This window comes from Acromyrmex echinatior, chromosome 17, assembly GCF_024713525.1.
Source record: "Acromyrmex echinatior isolate Ae372 chromosome 17, ASM2471352v2, whole genome shotgun sequence".
NCBI classification, from domain to species: domain Eukaryota; kingdom Metazoa; phylum Arthropoda; class Insecta; order Hymenoptera; family Formicidae; genus Acromyrmex; species Acromyrmex echinatior.
In genome coordinates, this window is record NC_141868.1 from 7,940,888 (window position 1) to 7,965,106 (window position 24,219).

At 35.3% G+C, this 24,219-nt stretch overlaps 3 protein-coding genes across 4 annotated transcripts; 1 reads left to right on the forward strand and 2 right to left on the reverse strand.

The window, feature by feature from the left end:
* Positions 1-1,970: 1,970 nt before the first annotated feature.
* Positions 1,971-10,866, reverse strand: Oseg2 (intraflagellar transport protein Oseg2). The gene is made up of 14 exons (XM_011067834.2): positions 10,699-10,866; positions 9,752-9,895; positions 9,519-9,631; positions 9,253-9,438; positions 8,225-8,695; positions 7,324-7,932; positions 6,799-7,240; positions 6,003-6,716; positions 5,252-5,705; positions 4,919-5,025; positions 4,330-4,773; positions 3,848-4,171; positions 3,029-3,459; positions 1,971-2,833 (listed from the first exon to the last, which is right to left on the reverse strand). The coding sequence occupies exons 1-14, from the start codon at positions 10,735-10,737 to the stop codon at positions 2,110-2,112; spliced, it is 5,202 nt and encodes a 1,733-aa protein (XP_011066136.2). The 5' UTR covers positions 10,738-10,866; the 3' UTR covers positions 1,971-2,109.
* Positions 10,867-11,225: 359 nt separating this feature from the next.
* Positions 11,226-16,407, forward strand: PGS1 (Phosphatidylglycerophosphate synthase 1). 2 transcript variants are annotated; one of them, XM_011067838.2, is made up of 8 exons: positions 11,226-11,507; positions 12,156-12,354; positions 12,423-12,545; positions 13,560-13,837; positions 14,039-14,310; positions 14,431-14,655; positions 14,855-15,064; positions 15,261-15,498. In XM_011067838.2, the coding sequence occupies exons 1-8, from the start codon at positions 11,476-11,478 to the stop codon at positions 15,266-15,268; spliced, it is 1,347 nt and encodes a 448-aa protein (XP_011066140.1). In that variant the 5' UTR covers positions 11,226-11,475; the 3' UTR covers positions 15,269-15,498. The 2 variants fall into 2 exon arrangements, with proteins under 2 accessions (XP_011066140.1, XP_087271363.1); XM_087415237.1 differs by having other exon boundaries at positions 11,230-11,507; positions 15,254-16,407.
* eIF3b (eukaryotic translation initiation factor 3 subunit B) lies at positions 15,835-23,095 on the reverse strand. Its single transcript, XM_011067835.2, has 11 exons — positions 22,868-23,095; positions 19,747-19,945; positions 19,330-19,642; positions 18,787-19,143; positions 18,483-18,625; positions 18,268-18,403; positions 17,823-18,018; positions 17,528-17,708; positions 17,186-17,426; positions 16,756-16,864; positions 15,835-16,570 (listed from the first exon to the last, which is right to left on the reverse strand). The coding sequence occupies exons 1-11, from the start codon at positions 23,001-23,003 to the stop codon at positions 16,470-16,472; spliced, it is 2,112 nt and encodes a 703-aa protein (XP_011066137.1). The 5' UTR covers positions 23,004-23,095; the 3' UTR covers positions 15,835-16,469.
* Positions 23,096-24,219: the final 1,124 nt, after the last annotated feature.

Genomic DNA, 24,219 nt, shown 5'->3' on the forward strand with positions numbered 1-24,219 from the left:
AGACTCCGGTACATAATCCCGGAATTAAGTCACCCCCATCCCTTCTAGTTCTTTGTAGGAATATTTTAGGAGGGAATCCCGCGATCCGTCAGAAGATTAGTCCTCGGCGACTTTTCAGCGAAGAGGTCCGCATTTGAATATCCACCATCCCTCACAGGTAAGTGTTCCCCTCTCATAACGGCGGCGCATTTATTTAAATTAATCGCAGAGCGTTTAATGGCAGTGATCAACGAACGCTTTCATGAGTTCTCAAGCAAGGATCGGGGTTGGTCTGGACGGGCACACTGCGTTTTCTCATTGCTCCCTTTTTTTCTCCCCACGGTGCCTTTTCAGACCGCTTAAAGCGTCTGAAAGTTGTATAGGCGCCATTATGCGGTAATTATCGGAAAATCGAAGGTGTCGACCACGCGGGAATTAACGTAGCCGCAAGATGCGTTGTATATACATGTATCTCCCCCTTTTTATTTTATCTGACTTTGTTCGAGCAGATTTCTTTGCTCTCGTTTTATAAGGTAGAAAATATAATACATTAACGAAAATTTGCTCGTAGAATATTCATGTTGTATTTGTTTAATTCTCGAGGTCTGTGAAATTTTTTTTATAGCTTTACAATTTTTATTACTTAACTCTCTAACTTTTCATAGTTTTGCTTAATTATTCAATTTGATTTTTAATTCATTGCTTAATTATACAAAATGAGACGTTGCGAAAATAACGATAAGTAAAAGTTTATTAACATTTGTTACGTAAAAAATAAATATTTTTACATTAGTTTTCTTAATTTTTATAATAATATAAGTAATAATACTTTTTTGTGATATTCTTATGTTTTTCAACGTTTATCTCTTTTTATTAATAAAATGGTTATCTATTAATAAAATAGGTAGATTAAAATTTTGATTTTATTAATATAATAAGGATTATTTTAAATGACATAATGCAAGCAATGCGCTCTTGCTGCGACTGTCGCTGTTGGACATTAAACATTAACAATATGGCGCGTCTCTTGCGGCATGTATTAAGCTCGTTCATGATTTCGAGTCAATATGATGCGCGCGTCGTGTGTGCGTGTATTTGCGTTACTTTGAACCACCAAATTCCACGGGTGGCTTTTTGGCTTATGGAATGCGCTAAAGCCGAGCATATTTGCTAAGCGGTTAATTATCATCTGCGGTTGCCCATCCTCTCAAATCCCTTCATGAGTTATCCTGCAGGACGAACGTAGTATCTGGCTGAAAGAAACATTAATGGGAAATAATTTGACGAATTAACACTGTTCTGTCGCAATTTTTTCCTTTTCGAAGACATATTTGAAGCAGAAAATAATAAATAAATATTATAAATAATTAAATCTCATGAGGAATATCTCTTTCTGAATAAATCTCTTTCTGAAGATTTAAATCAAACTAAACTAATTCGAAACTAATTCGACTAAATGAAATACATTGCCCATAATGTCATTACATGCCTCTAATTAATCTTTTGCAAAAACGGGCGACTTCATTTGGGAGTTATACTCTCTTTTATTTTATAAACTGCTGGTTCGATTTTCATAAAACTTAGCCTACGGAATAATTTATTATAATGCTTTATCTGAATCTGTCAAAAATTAAAAATGATGAATCTAATATAGTAGACGAAATAAAAAATAATCTAATTATATCATAAAACTTGATTTAGAGGAAATTTTTAATTGCGAAAAATAACAAATTGCTAATTTCATTTAATTTGAAACTTATCAGTGCTACGCAAGCAGTTAGTATTGATTTTCAAATTGACTTTTAAACTGATTCTGATTATGAATCCTGTGATATTAAGAGCTTCCTTTATTATTCATTTTCAGACATTCAAACTCAACAATCCTCCTAAAACCGAGTTTCACGGTTTTATTATTTTTTTTAAATTCGAAGTTTAAATTTCTTTATTACAGAAAGCTCTTATCCTCAAAGAATTAAGAATGTAGACGCATATAGATATTATTTGTATATATTAACATACTTATTATTACATTTATTTTAACTTATCTACAAATCTGCAAGTTATTTTAAATTTTCTTTATTTTTCATATTATTTTTTATTTTCATTAACTCTCTATTAAAACTTTTGTTTCTAAAACGAGTACTTAGGCGCTGTGCCGCACCAATCCTGAAGAAATACTAAAATGTCGTTTAGCGGCGAATCCGGTGGTGCCTGTCTGGCTGTGTTGATCAACTTGGTCCAGTCGTCGCGATCAGCTACACGGTTGGTCTCTTCGAATCTGACAACCGGACCGCGCATTGGATATCCCGTGATTACGCATTGCTGAAGAGGCGCACCGGAGTTTGTCGGGGACGTCAGGGAGCCGACGTAAACACCTCTCTGATCGACCGGTAGACCTTGCTCGATCTTTTGATCCATAGATACTGCTAATACCCACTCTCTCGCTTCTTCTCGTTGATCCATTGCGATTCCGAGTTTTTCCGGAAGTGGAACTTCTATGGGAAAGTCAGTGACACGTAGATCGTCCGCATCTAGAACGTTGCCGTCACCTTCCTCCTCGATGCACTCCTCCAGATCGAGAAAATGATTGAGAAAGACGAAGGCTTCGCTCAAAAGACCAGCGGTGCGGGTTGCCATACCGGCTTCGTAGTAGTATTTATCGGCGTGAAGAATGTCGGTGTATCGCAAGAGACTAACCGACGTCTTGACCACAACGCCAGAAAGCGCCGGAAACGAATGGCAACCGTGCTTCACCGCTGAGAAATGAGCGGCTTTCAGAAGATGCTCGAATTTGTCGGAGGACGGTGATGAGCGGTAGAGACTGTGTAGAACGTCACGGAGTTGAGCCAAGTATCTGGAATTGGTTAATCGCGAATAACATGAAGAAATGTAAAAATCAAAAGTATGAGACAAACGTAATCAAAATTCATAATAATCATTTTGAAATTTACATAAAGATCCTAAAAAATTATATGAAAATTTCCAAGAAAAATTTTCTCCACATCACAAGATATCACTCCACATCACAAGGGATCACAAGATATTGTACCTGTAATCTTGCTGCGCTGCATTCAGAATGCTCTCTGCCAATTGCAGATACAGATTAAAATTCTGCGAAATCGCGGGTGCGCCATATTGTGCGTAAAGCTGCAGTGCCTGCGGCGCGGCGTCGTTCTTTAGCAACTGTGCGGCACGTCGTGCCATAAATTTATGCAGCACCTCCGAACTTTGCGAGCTCGCGACATCGAACAGTTGACTCCATTGACCTTTGCGTGCCATTACCTCGAGGGCGGCATTACTGTCCACTTCCGCCAGCCGTTCTATTTCGCCTTCGTTCGCCATAGCGTCCTGATATTTTTCTTCTAGGTATGGCTCGAGATCAGGAGCGAGCTCACGGACAATTCGTCGCGCGCGATCCCATTCGCCAACAGTCACTAATGAACTCACTGCGTCCTTTAATCGATCTGCTTGAAGAAACACCTATAACGATATGAGTCGTCATAAATTAGAGACATTAAATTGTCCTAAAAGTCCTTTTCATTTCTTTTTACTTAATTATAAACAATATAATTTACTGAAGTATATACGAGCCACTCTGCTCTATCACCTTTCTCCATTTTTCTGGAAGCTTCATGATGCCATTTTCCCAAAATTTCGTTAATTTAAAATATTGATTGAGCTAATTTTACATCATTCAAAAAGCTGAATTTTTTTTATCGAAAGAGAGAAAGGAACAAGTAATCAGAAGAAATCAGAGAGTAAGGAAGAGCTGGACTAAAATATTCCAATCAAACATCAGTAACTTGTTCCGATCAAGCTCAGCTCTTTAATAAATAATTGAATCGTTGTTAAAGATGGAAAAAACTACCTGAGCGGCGAGCGCGTGTTCACCAACGGAAAACAAACGTTCACCCAGATTACCGCCGATTTCCGCCGCCGTTTCGGGATCCGCCTGATGTAAAAGGATGTCAGCCGCACGGATGAGATATGATCTCGGCGCCTGCGGATTCAGAATCAAGGTGTCCAAAGCAGGTCGTACTTCCCCGAGATTAAGCCACTTCCGAGCTTCTTCCAATGCATTTGCTCCATCCAATCCTGCACTTCTCTGACCTAACTCTCTACGCAGTGCTGCTTCCTGACTGGGCAAATATTCTCGACACACTCGCAGTGCCTCGGACCACATTCCGGCCGTCTGAAATAAAGATTTCAATGCAATTAGATATTAAATAGAAGAAGCAGAGATACTTATTAGATACTTATACTTCGTATATAAGCATCAACATAATTATTAATCTCTGGATTATAGAATTTTTTGAACTTCTCACGAGAATCCGGGAGAGAGAGACCAACCTTATAATGCTCTATTATTATTTCTGGCTTGTGAGCCCTTAGAAGAAGAGCCTCTGCTGTAGCATAGTCTTGCCCTTCGGCAGCCTCGGCGGCTCGGGCGATCAAGACCTGCGCCACTGCTTCCTGACTGTGTGATCGTGCGACGTCTTCGGCAGACTCCCAATCGCGGGTATGGATGTACATCTGTACTGCCTCCATAGTTTTGCCGGCCTGCACGAATTCCTTCTCGGCCTCGACAAAACGACCCTCGTCTTCTAACGCCATTGCGTAACGGTAGTGAACCTCTTTCTTTTGATCCACAGTGCTATACTTGGCGATCTCCAGAGCCCAATCAAACAAATTAGCCTCACATGCCAATTGTAGGCAAGATTCCAAGTAACCGAGTCGCATCAAGAGTCTCGCACCTAATTCTGGAGCCAACGTTCGAGCCCACATCAAAGCAACCTAAAAAAAAGGAGATCAAGCTCCGTCTTAACAAAGAGAAATAAATGGCTGTGCAGAAAAAGTTTTGCAACTATTGCAACATTTTTTAATATATTGATTTATATACTTAGGTTCGTGAGAGAGAAACTAAGAACTAAATTTTAACCTGCTGTGCTGCCTTTTCTCCCGAAGCTTTCTTGGCGACTCTCAGCGCATCCTCCCACATGTTTGCAGATCTGTAAGCTGTAACCGCTCCGCGCCAGTCACCGGCACCTAAGATACAATTTATATTTATACATAAACTAAGTAAATTATAAATTAAATATTTTAATTTTTTTATGCCTCCGATATTGATTAAGTTTGTACAATAACAGAAAAATATTATAGAGTTGTATAGTCGGATGATTACAGCAATTTTTATGTGGAATCAAATTCATTCATTGAAGAAAACATTACTTTCTTATTAGAATTATGGTTGGTTCAATTCTTTAAAACTGACCTAAGAAGTGCTCTTCAGCTTCTCTCGGCTTGCTGGCTGCGTCTAACTCTCTTGCCAGATGCTGATGAGTAGTCTGAAGTAGATCTGGTCGGTGCTGTGCGACCAATCTGACCATATCACTGCGATTTCCTGCTTTGCGATACATAGCAATTGCCGCGTCATGATCACCGATCGCGACGTAAAGAGACTCGGCGTGACGGAGCTCGCCATTCTGCTGCAGACTCTCGGCGTGCTTCGCCAGCACTTGGTTGGCCTCTTCGCTCTTCATGTGTTCTTGAGCTACCTGGTGCGCACGCATCCAGTCACCAGATTGGATGTGAATCTCCACGGCGCGTTGAGCATTTTCGGCACGAATGAAGAGACTCTCCGCTAAGCTCCGTTCGCCTATTGATGAGAAGTATTCGCCCAGTTTTTCGCATTGTTGACGAATCTCCGGATCATCGTCTTCAATCACCTAAAAAAATGTGAGAAAAGAATATAGTAAAAAAATCTAATAAAAATGAAGATAGCATAGAAGTAGATATAAATAAGATATAAAACATACACTACGCGCTCATAGAAGTTCGGACACCCATGTAAATTTTATCGAATGATCATTTTAATTTCTTACATGATCATTTGATAAAATTTATGCGGGTGTCCAAACTTTCATGAGTCCATAAACAGTAGTGTATGGACTCATGGAAGTTTGGATACCCGCATAAATTTTATCGAATGATCATGTAAGAAATTAAAATGATCACTACTGCACCTGAATAATTTGTAAAGCTTTTCTCCACTGTCGCGCATTAATAGCGGCCTTCAACGCTAGTACCGTCTCGCCTGCCTCGATGAAGTGATTGATAGCGGCGTCATAATGACCATTCTCTGACAAATGTTTTCCCCAATCCCTTTCCAGTTCGACCACCAAAGTGGGGTCGATTTTGCGTGCTAAGTCGAGAGCTCTGGCAAAGACACCGGCTTGGGAATAACATTTGATTGCTTCGGAACCGACGCCAGTCTTTTCCAACAGTTCTCCAGCGAGTTCAGTAAGGTCAGTGGCCTTGAGGCCACTAATTACTTCTTCGACGATTCTTTCATCCTCCAGCAACTCATTGTCGGCAAGTATCAATCTGGCGGCTCGTCCAGGACGACGAGCTTCCAGATAAAGCTTGACAGCTCTTTTAGGATTCGTGGTTTCTATGATGGAGGCCGCGCGAGCCGCTTGGCCAGTATCCAGCAACCAAGCTAAGTGACGGTCCCGCAATTCTGATAAACCACTCCAGTTTCGACTTTCAGCCAAATTTAAAGCATCTTCCCAGCGCCAGTAACGCTGATACATATCCAATGCTTTGTCTAATTCATTCTGCTCCAAATAGATCGCTTCAGCGGTTTTCAGGTCACCATTTAGTACGGCCAGCCGAGCCCAGCATTCTGGATTAGCCATTGGTTCATTGCCTGTCTCTTTAGCGTATTTTTCACCAATCTTGGAACATGAAAGAAAAAACCCAAAACATACTACTGTGTCTCGAAAGGGACAGAGGTATTAAATTATAAAAGAAAAAAACCTCGGCGATCTCCTTCAGAAATTTCGCGCAAGCCACGTCGCCCATCGCAGCGTAGCATCTGGCAGCTATATCGAGCTTTCTCTCATTCATTGCGTTCCTGGCCACGTTCTCCCACATGGTCTCCACTTGCGGACCGTCGCCCATGTTCTCCAGGAACAGGATGACTCTTCCAAAGTCACTGTCATGCAACGCAGTGCCGAACTCGATCAGTCCTTCGTCCAACAGATGTGCCACTTTGATACCGCCGTGCTCCTCTACCATCACGGACGTTCGATTATCTTCTCGGACAATGTCTACTACGTCGCCCTTGATCGATGTGAGCGTAATTGCTTCTGGTGCGTCCACGTTGTACCAAACGGCCAAGGTTTGACCTGTCTGAGCGACAACAACGTCGCTACCAGTCACCCAAGATGCAAAAGATACCCCTGTCACCAGCAAGACTCTGCAATGCCGTAAAATAAAGAATGATTAAAATAAGAAGATCTAAGAAAAACTTTATAACTTCATACTACTTCATAAAATTACTTGTCACCCTCGTCATCGCTAAGCCAAAGACGACCTCGCTTGTCGCGCGATAGCAGTTTATGGCCAGCCTCGCTTAGTTCCAGCCAATCGATGCGGGCGTCGTGAACGATCATGCTGATAGTCGCACCGGATAATAGATCAATCACGCGAACAGTTCTCGGATCCAGCAAGTAGGCCAACTTCTTATTATCACCTCCCCCAGCTGAGAATCGTTCGTTTACGCGCACGCTGACCACATGCGGATTCACCGCCTCTGTTCTCACGGAACCAAGAGCCTCGTTTTGACCGTACTCAACGATTGTCAGTTCGCTAGAGCAAAAGATTAGACATACAACCGGATATTCGAAAAAAAATTTCTCGCTGCCAGATCGATCCTCCCATGGGATCTCGCTGATCAAACCCAGCTCGATATCGCCGATTAATAAAGTGCGTGCCGTCCGAGCCACCACGTTGTTGTCTCTGCGTCCTAAAACACGCACATCCTCGATCTCCAGACCCGTCTGCGATCTAATGACGATAGGTCGCTGCGAAGAGTCGCTCAGAGGCCGGATCACTACCTGGCTAGGACCCACGTAGGCGACCTCGTGACTACCGCGTACCACTGTGCGTCTGAAAGATGAAATTCATAGCGATAAATATCTCGCTCAATAGTCTCCACTGATGATATCAGATTGATCATCTACTCTTCAATAACAAGTTATTCTACAAATAAAATAAAATAAGATTTATTTGCATTAATTATATAATTCCATTCAAGGTAGATTTATGTATTAATTATACAATTCTATTCAAGATAATGTCGATTTTTATATAGTAATCATTAGGGACAAAAAGATGCAATAGAACAAAATTTAAAAAATATTTAAACGTAAAGAATCCAACAATCCCAAGTTTCAGCCACCTCAGAATAGTCTCAAACTGCTCGACGCTACCACACAATCCGCCAACTATCAGCTTCGAACCATCTCGTCTCCAGGAGAGCGCCGTAACGGTGTAGAAATTGGGCAAGTCGCGCACGTTGGTCTCTTCCCAGATACTTCTTCGTGGCGACCAATCGAATATGCGCACCTTGTCCCAGGAACCTACAGCGACGCTCTGACCACTTGGACTACAGCAGGCGACAGTGATCTCCCTCTCTTGGGAATCTCGGCTGAAATCGAAGGTCTTGACCGGCTTGCCGTATGGGTCGTACATGGTCAGCCGTTTGTCGCAACCTGCTGCTAAGATATGCGATTGTGGCCACGCCAGAGCATAAGGAGGCACTCCATGAACACACACGCGTCCCGATGGTTCCGCGTTTCCGTCTTCAACAATGTAGTACCGGATAATGCTGCCGTCGGCATGACCTGACAGGAAGCCGCTACCGCGGACGCTATAAATCGAGAAAGATCAATATAAGTAAATCTTATATTCTGATATCAAGAATTTAAGACTCATAGGCCGGTATTCATAGTCGATTCTTATTTTAAGACCGTCTTAAGTAATGTCTTAAGTTGCTAATATGGTGACAGAACTTAAAACGCTCTCGGAATATAAGACTTAACTTATGAATACCGGCCATAGACATTGCGAAAATATCAAGTAAATCTTATATTCTGAATATAAATATTTATTACAAATATTTATACTTTTTAAATTTGTTTTAAGATTTCTGAAAAAATAAAGAATGAAATTTAATGAATGATATCTCTGTGACTCTCGAATTTAACAATAATAATGTAAAGGCATATGAGAGTATAACGTAATAGAGCGTATTTATATTTGTCTTACTAATAAGTATAAATTTCGTTTCGATTCTTTTTTGAGAGTATAACCATGTTATACTCTCATATGCCTTTACATTATTATTATCTTAAACTTATTCAGAGATTAGATTAGTGTACATAATTGAAATATTACAAATGTAGCCAATACTAAGCATTAATTTACTTGCTAGCCAGAGCTATCGTCATAGCGTCGGAAGTGTATAAGGTTTGCGCTTTCTGTGACTTGACCATAGCCGCGCGTACTTTTCCATCCGCTAATCCTACGATAATTGGACCATCCACTGGCCAGATCAGACAAGTCACCGCGGCACTTTGTCGGAATTTGTTGCAAATTACTTTCTTGTCGCCCCTGAAAAATAATTTTTATTATTAGCAAACAATTCATTTTAATTAATTTTTTTTTTTGGAAAATTATATAAATCACTCTACCAATCTTCTCCTATTTTATATACATATACAATACAATCGGTTTGACCAACTGCAATCTTTGTGGACTCTGGAGAGAAGGCTATTCCCTTCACTATGTAGCTCTTTTTGCCAAACTATGGATAAAGGAAAGCGATATTGTATTATTAATATCTATAAATCTTCAGAAATTCAGAAATTTTTAAATCTCTGAAATAGCAATAAAGGACAACTTTGGAAAATAGAAGGTAGAATACCTTGGGATCAACAGGCTTAGTGGAGAATCTATCACGCTTTACACCATTCTCATCAAAAAGGTAAATGGAACGATCCGAAGATGCCACAGCTAGCTTTAAGTTGTTTGGCGACCATGCTATGCTAATCACCCTATTTTCCAACTCCTAACATATAACATTTAAATATACAAATAGTCAACTCTTATTACAAGCATTTTGTTTAAATATATTTATTTGTATATAATAGGTGTTCAGCGAGACTCTAGCAATAATTCAAATCTTGAGAATTTTTTCAGAATTTTTTATATCATATTTTCTCATGTTGGTAAAAACAGTTGCCAATAAGAAAATGCAGTATTGAAAAGTTGATAAAAAATTTTGAAAAAATTCTCAGAATTTTATAAGAAGTAAACAATTTTTATCTCTCACTGTTTTTCTGTAAAGTTGATATTATTTGAATAAAAAATTATTAAAAACCAATATTCAGTGATATTTAGTAATTAAAATCTTGTTAACTATTGCAAAAATGATACCAGACTTTTCGATTCAGTTTAGTCCCATCTACCTTCCTATGAATTATTGTTAGAGTCTAGCTGGACATCCGGTATAACACATATTATATAGATATTTTTATCTATACATGTAATGATCTCTATGAACTTCATATATATGTAATATTAAAAATTATTTTTTAAGAATCATTTCATCAATTAATATAAACAAAATTAACTATTCCATTTAAGAAGTTACTTTTTCATTAACACTCAATTTTTTCATTAAAGTTACTAACAAATCTTTAAAATATATTTATTAAAATCAAGCCTATATTTATTCCTAAATAATTTTTTAATAATTTTCAAACAAATATAATTATTTTATATTAACCCGTTTTACAAATATGAAGACACTCGATCTTCAGGATCTCGAGATTTAAAACTTTTGATTTAAAATGACAATATTCTACTCACCTGCGCTGGCATGACGGTACCTAAGTATTTTAGCAGCATGTTGATTCAATATTACTCTCAATTATCCTAATAATATTATTTACAAGAATTAATGTACAGTACTGACGTAAAGCAGGTATATTCATTCGTGTGTACACGTCCGTTACCTGGCGACAGAACTTCCACTACTCCGACCTCCGACCTAGCTTTAAATGGAAGATAATCTATAATTAAATGCAAAAATATATAATTTATTGGCGAGAAAAAAAAACGAAAAAATAATAAAACAATTTTGCAGCAAAAAAATATCAATAATAAAGTATAAATATTTAGTAGCAAAAAATAAATCTTTCGTTTTCGACGTTTCAAACAAATAAATATAATTTGAAACATTTTGTTTTTTTTATAATATTTTATCTGTGATATCTATAATATCTGACAATGTATTTTTAACCAAAATAATTTTTCTCAGACTGACAAATGTATGTACCTGTACATATATATATATATATATATGTGTTTTTTATAGGGTGAAATAGGGTGCATTTCACTTAAAGTGAAATAGAATACACTGTTGATAATGAGAGTTAGAAGGAAAGTTTTAATACAGTTTAATGCAGAAATAAATATAACCTCTTATTTTTTGAATAAAAGTACTCTAAATTCAAAATTGAATTGTCCAAAATTATCCATTATAGTCGACAGGTGGCACTCACTGTATCTCATTGTTTTGCAAAAATTAAGGTTTTGTGAACGATCAGTTTTTTTTGTATTTATTGTGTAAAATAACATCTCTTCATGCACAGCTCGGCTTTGCGAATCTTTAGACGGTACGTATGATTTATTTCATTATTGCTTTTTACGTGTCACATTATATTTCACGTGAATTCTTAGGTTAACGAAGCATAACCTTCAAATCTATTTGACGTTCGATTCATTATATAAAAAAGAATTGATATTTTACGTAAAAAATGTATGCTACTATTGCTACTATATGTGCAAAATCAGTAGGTAATAATAATAATAATAATAAGATATTAATTGTAACAAATTAATATCAGCAGAAAATCATTTCTCTTTTAGTTTTTTTGACGTTTATATAAACGTATAAGACTTAGTAAATTAATTTCTTAATTTTTAATAATTTTAATATTATTTTGTAATATTCTATATATTATATATAATTTTATACACACATATATATATATATATATATATATATATATATTTTTGTATTAAATAATAAAAATAATATTAGCAAATTATGTCATTCAATTTTACAATATAATAATTATTACATATTAATAATGTCTTTTGTTCTGTTTAGTTGAATTTCTTTATTATTTATTGTTTCTATTTTTTTTCTTCAACATGAAGAAGAAAGATGTTTAGGTACAAAGAACAAACTTTATCTGTTGTATATTTTATGTTATTTTACTGTCCTTTGATGATTTATTTATTTGTCCATATGTTTTTAGGTTTCACGAACCAAAATTGCTGGGCACTACAGCTGAAGTAAAGACGTGCATAGACTTGATCTTTATCAGACGCAAAGTGGAAATAGCAATGTTGGATGACGAAAAATTGAGAGACTTAGATATTCCTACACAAGAAGAAATTAATTCGCTATCTTGGCTACGCACTGTGGCTCCTGCTTTTCCAGTGAATGGTTCAAAGGTAAAATAATTATGCATATAACTTAGTTGTGGACATTTGATTTCAATAAGAATGTTTTTTTCCAATAGGTCACTATAATTCACAAGCCACAAGCATTCTATAGTACTTTGTTAGAAAAATGCAGACATGCTAAGAAGAGAATCACGTTTGCCTCCTTGTACTTGGGTACTGGCACCTTGGAAACTGAACTGGTAAGTATAATAATAGAAACAAATGTAACATTTATAACAAAAACCTGGCAAAATAATTATTTTATTTACAAAAATTTAGTCAATAAACGAGCTAACAAAGGATCTAAGATTAAATTGAAAAACTATACATTTATTCAAAAACTCACGTTTCGAGATCACAGATCTTTCTTCAGTACGTATATAATTCTCTAAATAATCATAATCGCAAAGATTATCTCGACATGATTAATTTAAACAGCGATACATAAAATATATAGAGATTATTTTAACGCAGATTATTTTAACATAATTGAGTTAACTGTGACAACTTTTAAGTTTTACATATTAGTCCAACTTAACGGTGTGTGTTGAATCCCTGTACTGGTATAAGAAATCATGATAGATATTTTTTTCCTTTTTCAACTAATTGGTTATTGAATGTCAATCCGAGTTATAAATAAATTCCATAGTGTCAATAGTATAAAATTCTTATTATAAATTGTTATCTATTATTAAAAATATATAAATCACAAAATATATAAAAAAATATATAAAAATATATCAGTTATTAGTGATGTTAAAATGTAAAACAAAGGAGTGAAGGCTTGAAAGACTTTACATAAAAGTAAAAGGTTTTAAAATTAATAGGGTTAAAATTAAATCATTTTAAATTAAACTTACATCAAATTCAGGGACGTCAATACAAATCAATATAGCACAATGAACACAGAGATTCAAATAATATAATCGTTCAACAGATTGATATCAAGGTTAGCGTTTATTTTTAGAGACAAAGTTTAATAAATAAAAATGTATATTTTTGTTTTGATTACATTTTTTACATGACACAAGCGAATTATTACTTTTATTTTAATTATTTTATATAAAAAGTCAACAGTAATTAATTATAAAAGTTACAAGAAATAGATGAGAAAATTAAGATTGAGGAATAAAATGTGATCAATTTTTTTAGTTTTCAAAATTGATATTTTGGAAAAACAAATTTGAGAAAGTCTTTATGTTTCTTTATTATAGGTGAATGTCATAGAGCAAACAATTAGCATGAATGGTGGCAATATCCAAATACGGATCCTATTAGATTATATGAGAGCTTCCCGAGGTAAGCAGAATTCTCGGAAGATGTTGGAGCCATTACTTAAAGGTAAATACGGAGATTGTTGCAAGGTTTTTCTCTATCATACACCAAAACTACGTGGTGTGATGAAAACAGCAATCCCAGATCGCTTTAATGAGCTCATCGGTTTGCAACATATGAAGCTGTATATGATCGATAATGACTTGATCATTAGCGGGTAGGCCAGAGTTATGACTGTCATTGATATTAATTTATTGAGAAAGAAAAAATAAGAATTTATATCAAAATTAACAGCAGATACGAAAAAAAAAAGAAAAAAAGTTTTGAACATTCAAAATATTTAATAACAAAGTTATTTGAATAGCTTAAATATATAGTATATATTTATAAAATATAATTATAAAAATTATTTTGTTAGGGCGAACCTCAGCAATGATTACTTCACAAATCGACAGGATCGATACTTCATTATAGAAGATTGCGAGGAGCTTTGCAATTTTTACAATAAATTGGTTGAGAAAGTAATGGAGTTTAGCTTTTTATTACAACCGGATGGCAATACGAGTTTAAATCCTGCTGCAAACTGTCATCCTTATAAAGGATTCGGAAAAGACTTTACCCAAGAAGCAGCGTCTAAGATACAAATATTTTTATATAATGAAATAGAAAAGAATGCTGATCTCAATAAAGGTATACACGCACAATTATTCCATATAATTTTATTCAGAGCAAGAATATTAAAAAAAATATTGTTATTTCGAGAATTAATTTTCATAAATTAGATTATTATTTAATCTTTAAATATTGTAGATGCAGACACATGGATATTCCCATTAGTCCAAATGGGCCAGCTGAATATTTATCATGATAGTGAAATAACATTGAAGCTTTTACAAACTGCTCCAGCAGGAGCCACACTCAAATTAGCAACGGGTTATTTCAATTTAACTTCCGAATATAGTCAAGCTGTGCTTGGAAATTGTCGAGCAACATGTCACTTTTTGACAGCACATCCAACTACCAATGGTTTCTTTAGTATGTTTTCAACATATATTAAACAGTTGTAACATAAATTCTTTAAGAATCGAATTTTTGAAATTTTTCTTACGTTAAAGAGAATCATATAAAACCGTTTGTTTTTTTAACATGATTATAATTTACTTTTCTTCTATTAAAAATCCGGATAAACAGAATGACAGTAGTTAATAATTATTTTATTTCAATTATCTTCAAGATGCCAAAGGAATTGCCGGAGGGATACCAGCAGCATATACCAGAATAGAGAAATCCTTTTATAATTTATGTGAGAGAATGAAACAGCAAAGGAGGATAACGTTATGGGAATTTGTCAAACCGGGATGGACGTATCATGCTAAAGGTCTTTGGTATACTCTGCCAGATCAGCAAAAGCCCTCGTTAACTTTTATAGGCTCGCCAAATTTCGGTAAAAAAAAATAAGTTCTTACCTTGAATTTTAATCTTAATGTGATTGCAATAAATGATCTCTCTTGAGAATTTTTAACTAAAATTATATTTCATTTCTTAAGTTTAAGCTTCCTATCATATTTTTTTCTTGTAATTTTTGTTATTTAATTTTAATATGATTAAATTGTATGGAATATGACTGATTTAGGTTACAGATCGGTGAATAAGGATCTCGAGACGCAGATAGCTATAATGACAAGAAACGAAAAATTGCAAGATGCGTTACATGAAGAACAGGCACGATTGTTCTCTTATGCTAAACCTGTTACGAGAAAGACTTTCTCGCAACAAGATAGAATACCACCGACCTGGGTATGCGCAGTTGTACTCTTTTTTCGCTACTATTTTTGAAGCTGAAATGCCTTTATAAACAAGCAAATCCTATATACTAAACTTATTTAATTTTAAGTTGTAACATATTATACAATAAGTACAGGATTCCACATTAACATTTAAGGCAATGACACAAAAAAACTTAAGCAGTAATATAAGTCAAGCAGCAATAATAGGCAGTAAAAAAAAATCAACATTTTGGATTTGCTTACGTTATTGTCTTACATTTCTACTGCGATTTGACTGATTGCTTGCTCTTTACTGTTTTACATTTTTTGTATGTCAGCTTTTAGGACAAATTCTGTATTCTAAACTTATTTAATTCTAGCTGTAACTTATTATTATTAATAAGTACAGTATTAATATTTAATTGAACGATGAAAATATTCACACGAATTTTTATCAGACTTTTTTTATTGTATAGGATTTGTCGTTCTGTAAAACAATTTTTTATACAGATTTCATAATTTATAATTTTTTTATACAGAGAATAATAAAATATTCGGTTACGAGATATAGAGAAGATTGGATTTAATGTTAGGATTCTGAATTCTAAGGGATTTTTGCATGTTTTATAAATTCTGCAAATTCCAGAAATTAAACTTCATTTCTGTAAGTAATAAATTAGCATTTTATTCTGTAAGTTTGCCGGCAAAAGTTGTGAAATCAGTGACGCGATTTTTTTTGTGAAGTATCCTGTAGGGTATGTGATAAAATTTAATATTGCTACGATGTCGACGCTTCTTGTGCAGCGTCGAAAACGTGAAAATTGTTTTAATTCGGGCGAAATAATAATGACAGTAGCGATAGTGATAGTAATAATAGTAGTAGCAATAACAGTAGTTTGATAGCACGATTGATTGTCTATTGCCACTCATGATTCACGGATTAAGATAAACTGCAGCGATATTTGATCGCTACAACGACAAGTATCGCGACACTTTGCGAGGAACAGACCGCTATTTCACACTTAGAGATTTCCAAGACCGGCAATCAGCGCGGCGATTAACAATTGTCCAAGGAAGAGAAGTTTATTTGTCGTCGATTACGAACGTTTCTTCTTTTACGAAAAATTCAACAACTTCTTCTTCCACGTTCTTCGAATCCGAGTCCAATTCATCAGTATCAATATCTGAAAATGCACGTGACGACGATTGATCTCTCAAGTCATATCAGAAATATTACTTATTTTCAGTATTATTAATAGTGCTTATTATTAATGCAACAATTTGCCACGCGTTCATAATTATTAAAGTATATATTTAATATGTACATACATCTTCAGTATAAATAATTTAATATATTTAATATACTTACTGCAACGTAACTCGAGACGACGCTTCTTTTGATTATTCCATTCATCGATACGCTTCGTACGATATTCTTCGAATGCCTTCATTAATAAGCAACGTTTCTCAATTAATTCCTAGAAAATTAATCATTCGTTAAAGTTAAATCACTTGTCAGATCTATGAGAATTTTAGAAGAAAATTACCGTCTTCTTATATTATATTATTTTATAACCAAGCATGTAAAAATTAGAACTTATAACATATTGGAATATTAAAAAAATATTATCAGAAAACTATTTTTTATATGTGTATCAGATTAGAGAATAGATTGAATTTAATCAATCAAAGCAAAGCATTTTATTAAACATGATATTGGTATTCTTTCTTTTGATTGATTAATTTCAATATCTAATCTGATATGGAGATAGATATTTAATATATCTTATTAAATGCACCTTTGAAGCACGCGTCAATCGCATGCGATCTTTGCTCTCAAACTGCGCCGAGTATTTCTTCAAGTTCTTCTTTATCTCCTTAATCTGCTCCGCAGTGAGCAGAGTCGGAGGTCGTGGCCGCCACAATAATTGGTTGAACGCGGTCAGATTGACTCTCTTCAGAATACGGCCTTGGAATGTCCATATCCAATAACCATTATCAACGCTGGTCTTCCAGCTAGACACTGCCGTGACGACATATCTAAAAAATTAATCAAGAAGAGAGAAAGTTAACACTTTCACGGCACTTCTATGCTTAGCTTCTCATATTACGCGGCTATTTCACAGTTATTTTAAATGTACCTGCCAGTCGGGTCCCATTCTACGTCTGAGGTTTGATAATGATCAGTAGAGTTCATAATGGTGAAATCATTTGTATCGATGAACTCTAAAGCACCAGCCATCGTTGTTAGACCAGCAAGGACGATAAATTGACCCGATGGTGACCAGAATAGATGATTGCAAGCCTTTTTTTCCAATCTTTCTATTGAAAAAAGAGCAATTTGTAAACATTAAATTTGAATCAATGAAGCAAGAACTTGTAAGCTATTAATTGTAACATGTAAAAAAATTAAAAGCAGTTTCCGCAGTAGCTTACTGAGAAGGGCAGGTTGATGGCCGTATCGCACTTCGTAGAAACTAACATTCACGCTAGGTATCTCCCCGTGAATGATGGCAAATTTGCTACCAACTGGTTCCCACGCGAAAGCATGAATCGGTTCCTTTATCTCCACACTGTCAACGGGAATTTGTTTCTCCCTCATGTGAAAAATTTCGAAATTATATGACATACCCTGTAATGCGAAATGAGAATAATCTTTATATTAATTAATAGCAATTATATTTTAATGATTATTGAAAAAACGCTCTCTTGTTTTCGAAAATAAAATTCAAAACTTGTCAAAAGTACTAAAAAATTGTATATAATTTTAAAAAATTGTAATGTATATAATTATTGTGTGTGTGTGTGTGTGTGTGTGTGTGTGTGTAAAATAATAATTAAATGTTATGCTCCGAGTGAAAGATAAGCATAATCAACTTACTGTGTACTTTTGCTCTGTTTTCTCTTTGCGTTTAGCAAAGCGGTCGACTTTCACACACAGGTAGTCACCAGATTTTTGCCAAAAAATCTTGCAGTCTGCCACGTTGAACAAATTCTTATTTCTTATTTCATTACGGCTACAAATTAAAAATTTTTTAATAAAAAAAATTTGTTCATGTCAACAATTTGGATGTCATTTTAGATTTCAAGCCTTACTTAGGAATTTCAAGCAAAGTTACTCTCGCAGGAACGTCTTTATCTTCTGGTACCCAGTAAGCAAGAACGTTATCCGTTGGAGACCAACTAAAATCTCTGATTCCCGGGATCTTGATGCTTTTCTTATCCAGCAGACCAAACGACTAAAAGATTAAATGCAATTGTGATTATCAAGTTACTTTGATAATACGAAGTTCAAAATTGGGATATAAGTTGTCTGGGTACAAACTTAAAATAACAAAAAAATAATTAAAGTTAAATATCATAAATTGAGGAAAATAAAATGTAACTGAAAAATATTTACTGGAGTCTCATAGACACTGAGAATGTCCTCTCCCATGCGCGCTAGATATTTATCATCATGCGACCAACGGAAGATTGGCCAGACGGAAGATCCATCAGGGAAGAATGATCGTTTTTCCTGGCCTGACAAGATATCCCAAATCACTAAGCGCTTTTGATCCTGTCCAAGATCAGTGCGCGGAGTATAGGTGACTAGGTAACGTTCACAGGGTGAAAAGTCGATACACTCGACACCTCGCTGACTGAATCTAGCTTGCTGGGTGAACTGAGGACCACCCCACAGCGCGACTCCCAGTTTATGGAACGTGGCCAAATATGTACCTAGTGGTGACCATTTCACATATGTCTCTGTCCAGCGCTGAAATTAGAGGAAAGTGATTTGATTGTAGCAGCTTTATAATAACAAAGTTAATTAATTTAGCTGCATAACAAATTATATGAATAATAGAGAATATGGCATTTAATGTAATAAATGTTTCGAAGCATTCAAGTAGATGCGTAGCTAAAATTTCTGCAAAATCTTCTTTCAAGTAAAACTACTTACGTTACGTTCTTCGAGTAAAGTGGGCTCTGGCGCAGAGTTTTGCCAAATTTGCACTGACACACCTGCTCCATTACCGCAAAGAACACAAAACTGGTCATAAGCATCTGGCTCTAGTAGATGATAGTGCAAATCGCTAGCAGCCTTGAAAGGCTGAGCCTTCGGCGGTTCCCAATTTTCAGGAATATCCTCAAACTTTTTGAAATCCGTGAAAAGATTGACTTTGAATGTATGTGATTTGTCGATCTTGTAATTATTAGTGGATTTGACTGCAGTGAGCGCGTTCAAATGATTATTGTATTCCAGAAAAATGTATCTGTGAAAAAGAAAGAAAATATTTCAAAAAGAGTCAATTGTTTTTTCTGAAAGATATTTTTTTACAAAAATAGGTTTGATTTTTTTTTTAATTTTTAGACTAACCCTTTAGTCTTGCCATCAGTCTCATTCATTGGATAGTACTGATTGACTATTGTGCCGAACTTTCCTAGGACTTTATTGATAACAGATTGAAGCTTCTCTAATTTGTCAGGCTCTACCCGAGGCACATTATCCACAACAATCACGGATTCCACTCCATCCGTTTCAGAAGGTTTCTGTTTCAAGATATCACCGAGCAATTCTGTAAGTTTACAATACAAACGTATATTCATTATTATACGAACCGTTCATTCTCGTAATATTATAATATAAAGCCTGATCTATAATTGCGTAAACATAAGGTTATGGGTGTAGTAGTAGCAGTGAATATTGTACAACATATTAATCTACAATCGAGTAAAGATTCAATGAATTTTCATCTTCAAATTGAACATTGCTCACAATACTTTCTCCATGTTCCATACTCGTAATATAATATATTCGTAATATAATAAACTCGTCATATAATATATATTATCAAATGAATGCAAAAAGATGAAAAGAACACTTTACATTCATTTCTATTTCATTACGTCGAGACAAAAAGGATGATAATGTAAACACATGACAGTACTCTGATTGGTTCACTCATGTTTTACGTTTTTAGTTGTAGTCGTGAAAGATAAAGAATCATCTTTCACAACATGCTTTACAACTATAGCAAGTAGCAGATTAAAACTTGGCTTTACAACATTTCACAACCATTTACAACGTTTACGCAATTGTAGATCGGGCTTAATCTATAAATCAATTTCAACCTTCTGGAGCTGAAGTTAAAATCTGTAATCTATAGATAAATGTATCTATAGATAGCTGTAACACAGTTATAGCTTTATAAAATCGATTTAATTGATAATTAAAAGACACTAATTAATTTCAAAGAACCAAAATGACTTGCACAAGAAAGAATATTTTAATAATAATTCAAATTTGCAGGTGTAACATAAAAAAATTGAAATGTTCAACTTTTTTGACAAAGATTCATAATTAAATAGTTCTAATTAATAGACCATCATCAGCTCTTGGAAGAATAATGTTAATTTCTATCAATGTAGATTAACTTTAATCTTGGTTTAATGTACTTTTTATCTTTTTCTGGTTCTAAAAATAAAAAAAAATGAAAATTAAATAAACCGTAAAGTTAATCTTACATTGGTGGAACTGGGCCTTAGATACATATTTACAGTTTGGCGAAAGCGAAACAAAAAGTTTTAATGTAGCGATAAGAACAAGCCTAATGATTTTCATAATTTAATTTTTTCTCTGCTAACATTTAAGGGAGGAGGGGGACAAATGTTGTCTGCTTTATATACACTCTGTATATACTCGTCAGTCAAAGAATGAGTATTTTGTATTTTGTAAGACAGAGGCTGTGAATATAAGATTGTAGTGTAGTTTGTATAATACAGTTAGTTATAGTCAGTTATAGGTAATATATTATCTATTTATAAGTTAAGGAAATGCATTGTAATGAGATCAATAAAAAGGATAAGATGTAGATGAAACGTGCAATTAAAGAATATAAGGGAAGATAAGGAGGGGAAGATAAGCACGGGTAAAGAAAAAGCTGTGTAGAGATAAAGGGAAGGAATAGGATATAAATAATAGACTGTGATAAGGCTGTGATTATGTATAGATAAAAGAGAATGTATAGTAATAGTTTAGATTTATAGTTGTAAGATAAATGTGGGAGGGGAATGTAAGTGTGAATGAGTTAAGTATTTCTATAAACCAAGTTCCCTTCTTGGCTTGTATGTGCTGAAGTGTAAATAAATTCTATTCTATTCTATACACTCGTTATTTGGAGTTTAAAAAAAATGTTTTAAAAAACAAATTGATATCAAGAGTGCATTTGGAGCTATCAGCGTTATTCTATCTTTGTTTTATGTCTAATGAACGATGGAACATAATAACATGCTCCCCGAACATGTTTCAAGCAGGCACCATTAGGTCTGTTCGCTGCTTGTAACACTCTTTTCACTCAGCATCTTCGCTTTCTCTTCCTTCAACGTTCGAATATATATTTATCTCCTTTTAAGTGCAAACATTTTTCGGAATTTCTAGCAACACGAACAGACTTAGGTTGCAGCAATGTGTCACTTTAAGTGAGACTTTAAGTGAGACTTAAAACTCTATTTAAAATCTCGTTTTAAAGCCAAAAAAAGACAGAGATAGAAAGAGTTTTAAGCCTCGCTTAAAATCAAAGTAACGTTGGTGCAATCGGACCTTAATGTGATATCTAAAATCCAAGTCAATAAAATATTGATGCCCAAATGGAGTCGACAATACATATCGCTTTCATCGTGTACAAAGCATCACATTGTATTGAGTTGATTCGAAAAGTATGGAAAAAAGAAGAAAATTGCTATAAAGAGGAACCATTTGCAAGATAGTTTGTGCGATAGTTCACAACGCTGATTTTCCGTTATTCTGCAAATCGGAAATACTCCAAATTATCAGCGCTCCAAACCGACGAGGAAAATAATTTTTGGGGATGAAATGACACGTGCTGTGTGTGGAATGCGCGCTCGCGCGCACTCATATATATGTACAGATTACGGCGAGGTTCGAACAAGTGTAACGCGTTTGAGCGCTGTAAGCGCTTACAGCGTTAAGACACGTCACACTTGTTCGACCTCGCTGTAAAAAATTATTTTCCTCGTCGCTAATAATTTGGAGTATTTTCGATTTGCAGAATAACTTGACGGAAAATCAGCGTTGTGAACTATCGCACAAACTATCTTGCAAATGGTTCCTCTTTATAGCAATTTTCTTCTTTTTTCCATACTTTTCGAATCAACTCAATGTGATGCTTCATATACAATGAAAGCTCGCGATATGTACTGTCGACTCCATTTGGGCATCAATACTTTACTGTGACATGGATTTTAGGCGTCACGTGCCATCACATTAAGGTCCGAGTACACCAATGTTACTTTGATTTTAAGCGAGGCTTAAAACTCTTTCTGCCTCTGTCTCTTTTTTATAATATCATAGCAGATAATTTTATAGATATTTAGATAATATCAAAGTATATTAATCTTTTCTTTTTTTTTTCCTTTCCCAATCCCGTAACGGGGTTAGAAAAGGAAAAAAAAAGAAGAGAAGCAAATGGAATACTTGCCCTCATCAGTGATGTCGTCGACGAAGCCTTCCGGATCGCTGAAGTTGGGCTCCTCATCGTCGTTCATCGGATCGTCGTTGCCCTTGGCGGTCTCGTCGTTCTGTGCTGTTTTCTCTGCCTGCGTTTTCTTCGCCATCTTGGAAACCTCTGAGCATATTCTTCCCTTCTGCTCCGTTCGCGTCCGTGCCTCACTGCACTCAGCAAAAATTAAAATGGCAGCTATTTTAGAAGCATGAGGCTGCATTTTCATGCTGACGCTTGACACTCGATTCGTTAAAACAGGTTAACACGTGGTCAAAATTGACGAATACCAAGCCTCACTTTTGATCACGTGACCTGTTTAGGTTCCTTAAGGAAGGAATAACATGGTGAAAGCACCATGTTATTCCTTCCTTAAGATGCCTTTTTATGCCGACGTCAAAATAAGTCACGTGATAGAAATTGACAAATGTCAAGTGTCAATTTTGATCATATGACCTTTGATTTTGACGCTGAAAATGAGCGTCAAACGTCAGCATGAAAAAGCAGCTGAAAGTTACCTTTTCATGCTGACGCTTATTTTCGATTGGCTCTCACAACAAATTTGCGATCGGCTTGCAACTAATATATTGGGTCATCTAAAAAGTATCCGCGGTACTTTGTCACTAGATATATGACCATCAACACACATCTAGTGACAAAAAACCGCGGATACTTTTTAAATGACCCAATAGAATCGGCTTTATGCGTTATGCAAGAGTCTGTGTTTCCCGCTTAAGAATTTCAACCTATCAGAAACTATTCCACAATGCATGATTTCTGATAGATTGAAATTTTTATTCTCTGTTCTCTAATCCTTATTCCTTTTATTGTACGAAGCCACTTAAGCTGGGTTTACACCTTGACGGAAAAGCGGAAAGTGGAAAAGCGGAAGCCAATCGGAATTCGCCGCAAGTAGTAGTAGGCAGTACATTTCACTTGTCTACTTCTGTCTTTTCGCGATTCTGGGAGTCAATTCTGTTCAAAATTATAAAAGTGAGCGAATTTACTAGAATCTGATTATTTCATTAGTCAACACGTAGTAAATTTGCTCGCTTTTGTAATTTTCACCTTGTTTGAAGAATTATAGAATCGATCCCAAGGTGTGAACCCTAAAGTCACTAGATTATAAAGTACCGCAATTGATTTCAGAAATGTCGCGTAAAAATGGCCGAAGTGCACATAGTACACGATTTGAAGTACACCAGGATTCACATTGGGTCAATTGAGTGCAGCTAACCTAATCGTACATTTTCGAAACGATAAAACATGAGATGATCACACGTGTGATGTGTACTTTCGTATTCCTGAACAGTTCTGAATTGTACTTACGT

Excerpts from the sequence above, each read along its gene's own strand:
- PGS1 (XM_087415237.1), top strand. The coding sequence starts at position 11,476 with ATGCACAGCTCGGCTTTGCGAATCTTTAGACG. Across the intron at positions 13,838-14,038 it reads AATGACTTGATCATTAGCGG|GGCGAACCTCAGCAATGATT; the intron begins GTAGGCCAGAGT and ends TTATTTTGTTAG. Across the intron at positions 14,311-14,430 it reads GAATGCTGATCTCAATAAAG|ATGCAGACACATGGATATTC; the intron begins GTATACACGCAC and ends TAAATATTGTAG.
- Oseg2 (XM_011067834.2), bottom strand. The coding sequence starts at position 10,737 with ATGCTGCTAAAATACTTAGGTACCGTCATGCCAGCGCAG. Across the intron at positions 9,896-10,698 it reads GTACCGTCATGCCAGCGCAG|GAGTTGGAAAATAGGGTGAT; the intron begins GTGAGTAGAATA and ends GTTATATGTTAG. Across the intron at positions 5,706-6,002 it reads AAGCTTTACAAATTATTCAG|GTGATTGAAGACGATGATCC; the intron begins GTGCAGTAGTGA and ends ACATTTTTTTAG.
- eIF3b (XM_011067835.2), bottom strand. The coding sequence starts at position 23,003 with ATGGCGAAGAAAACGCAGGCAGAGAAAACAGCACAGAACGACGAGACC. Across the intron at positions 18,626-18,786 it reads TCAGTGTCTATGAGACTCCA|TCGTTTGGTCTGCTGGATAA; the intron begins GTAAATATTTTT and ends TTAATCTTTTAG. Across the intron at positions 18,404-18,482 it reads ACTTTGCTTGAAATTCCTAA|CCGTAATGAAATAAGAAATA; the intron begins GTAAGGCTTGAA and ends TTTAATTTGTAG.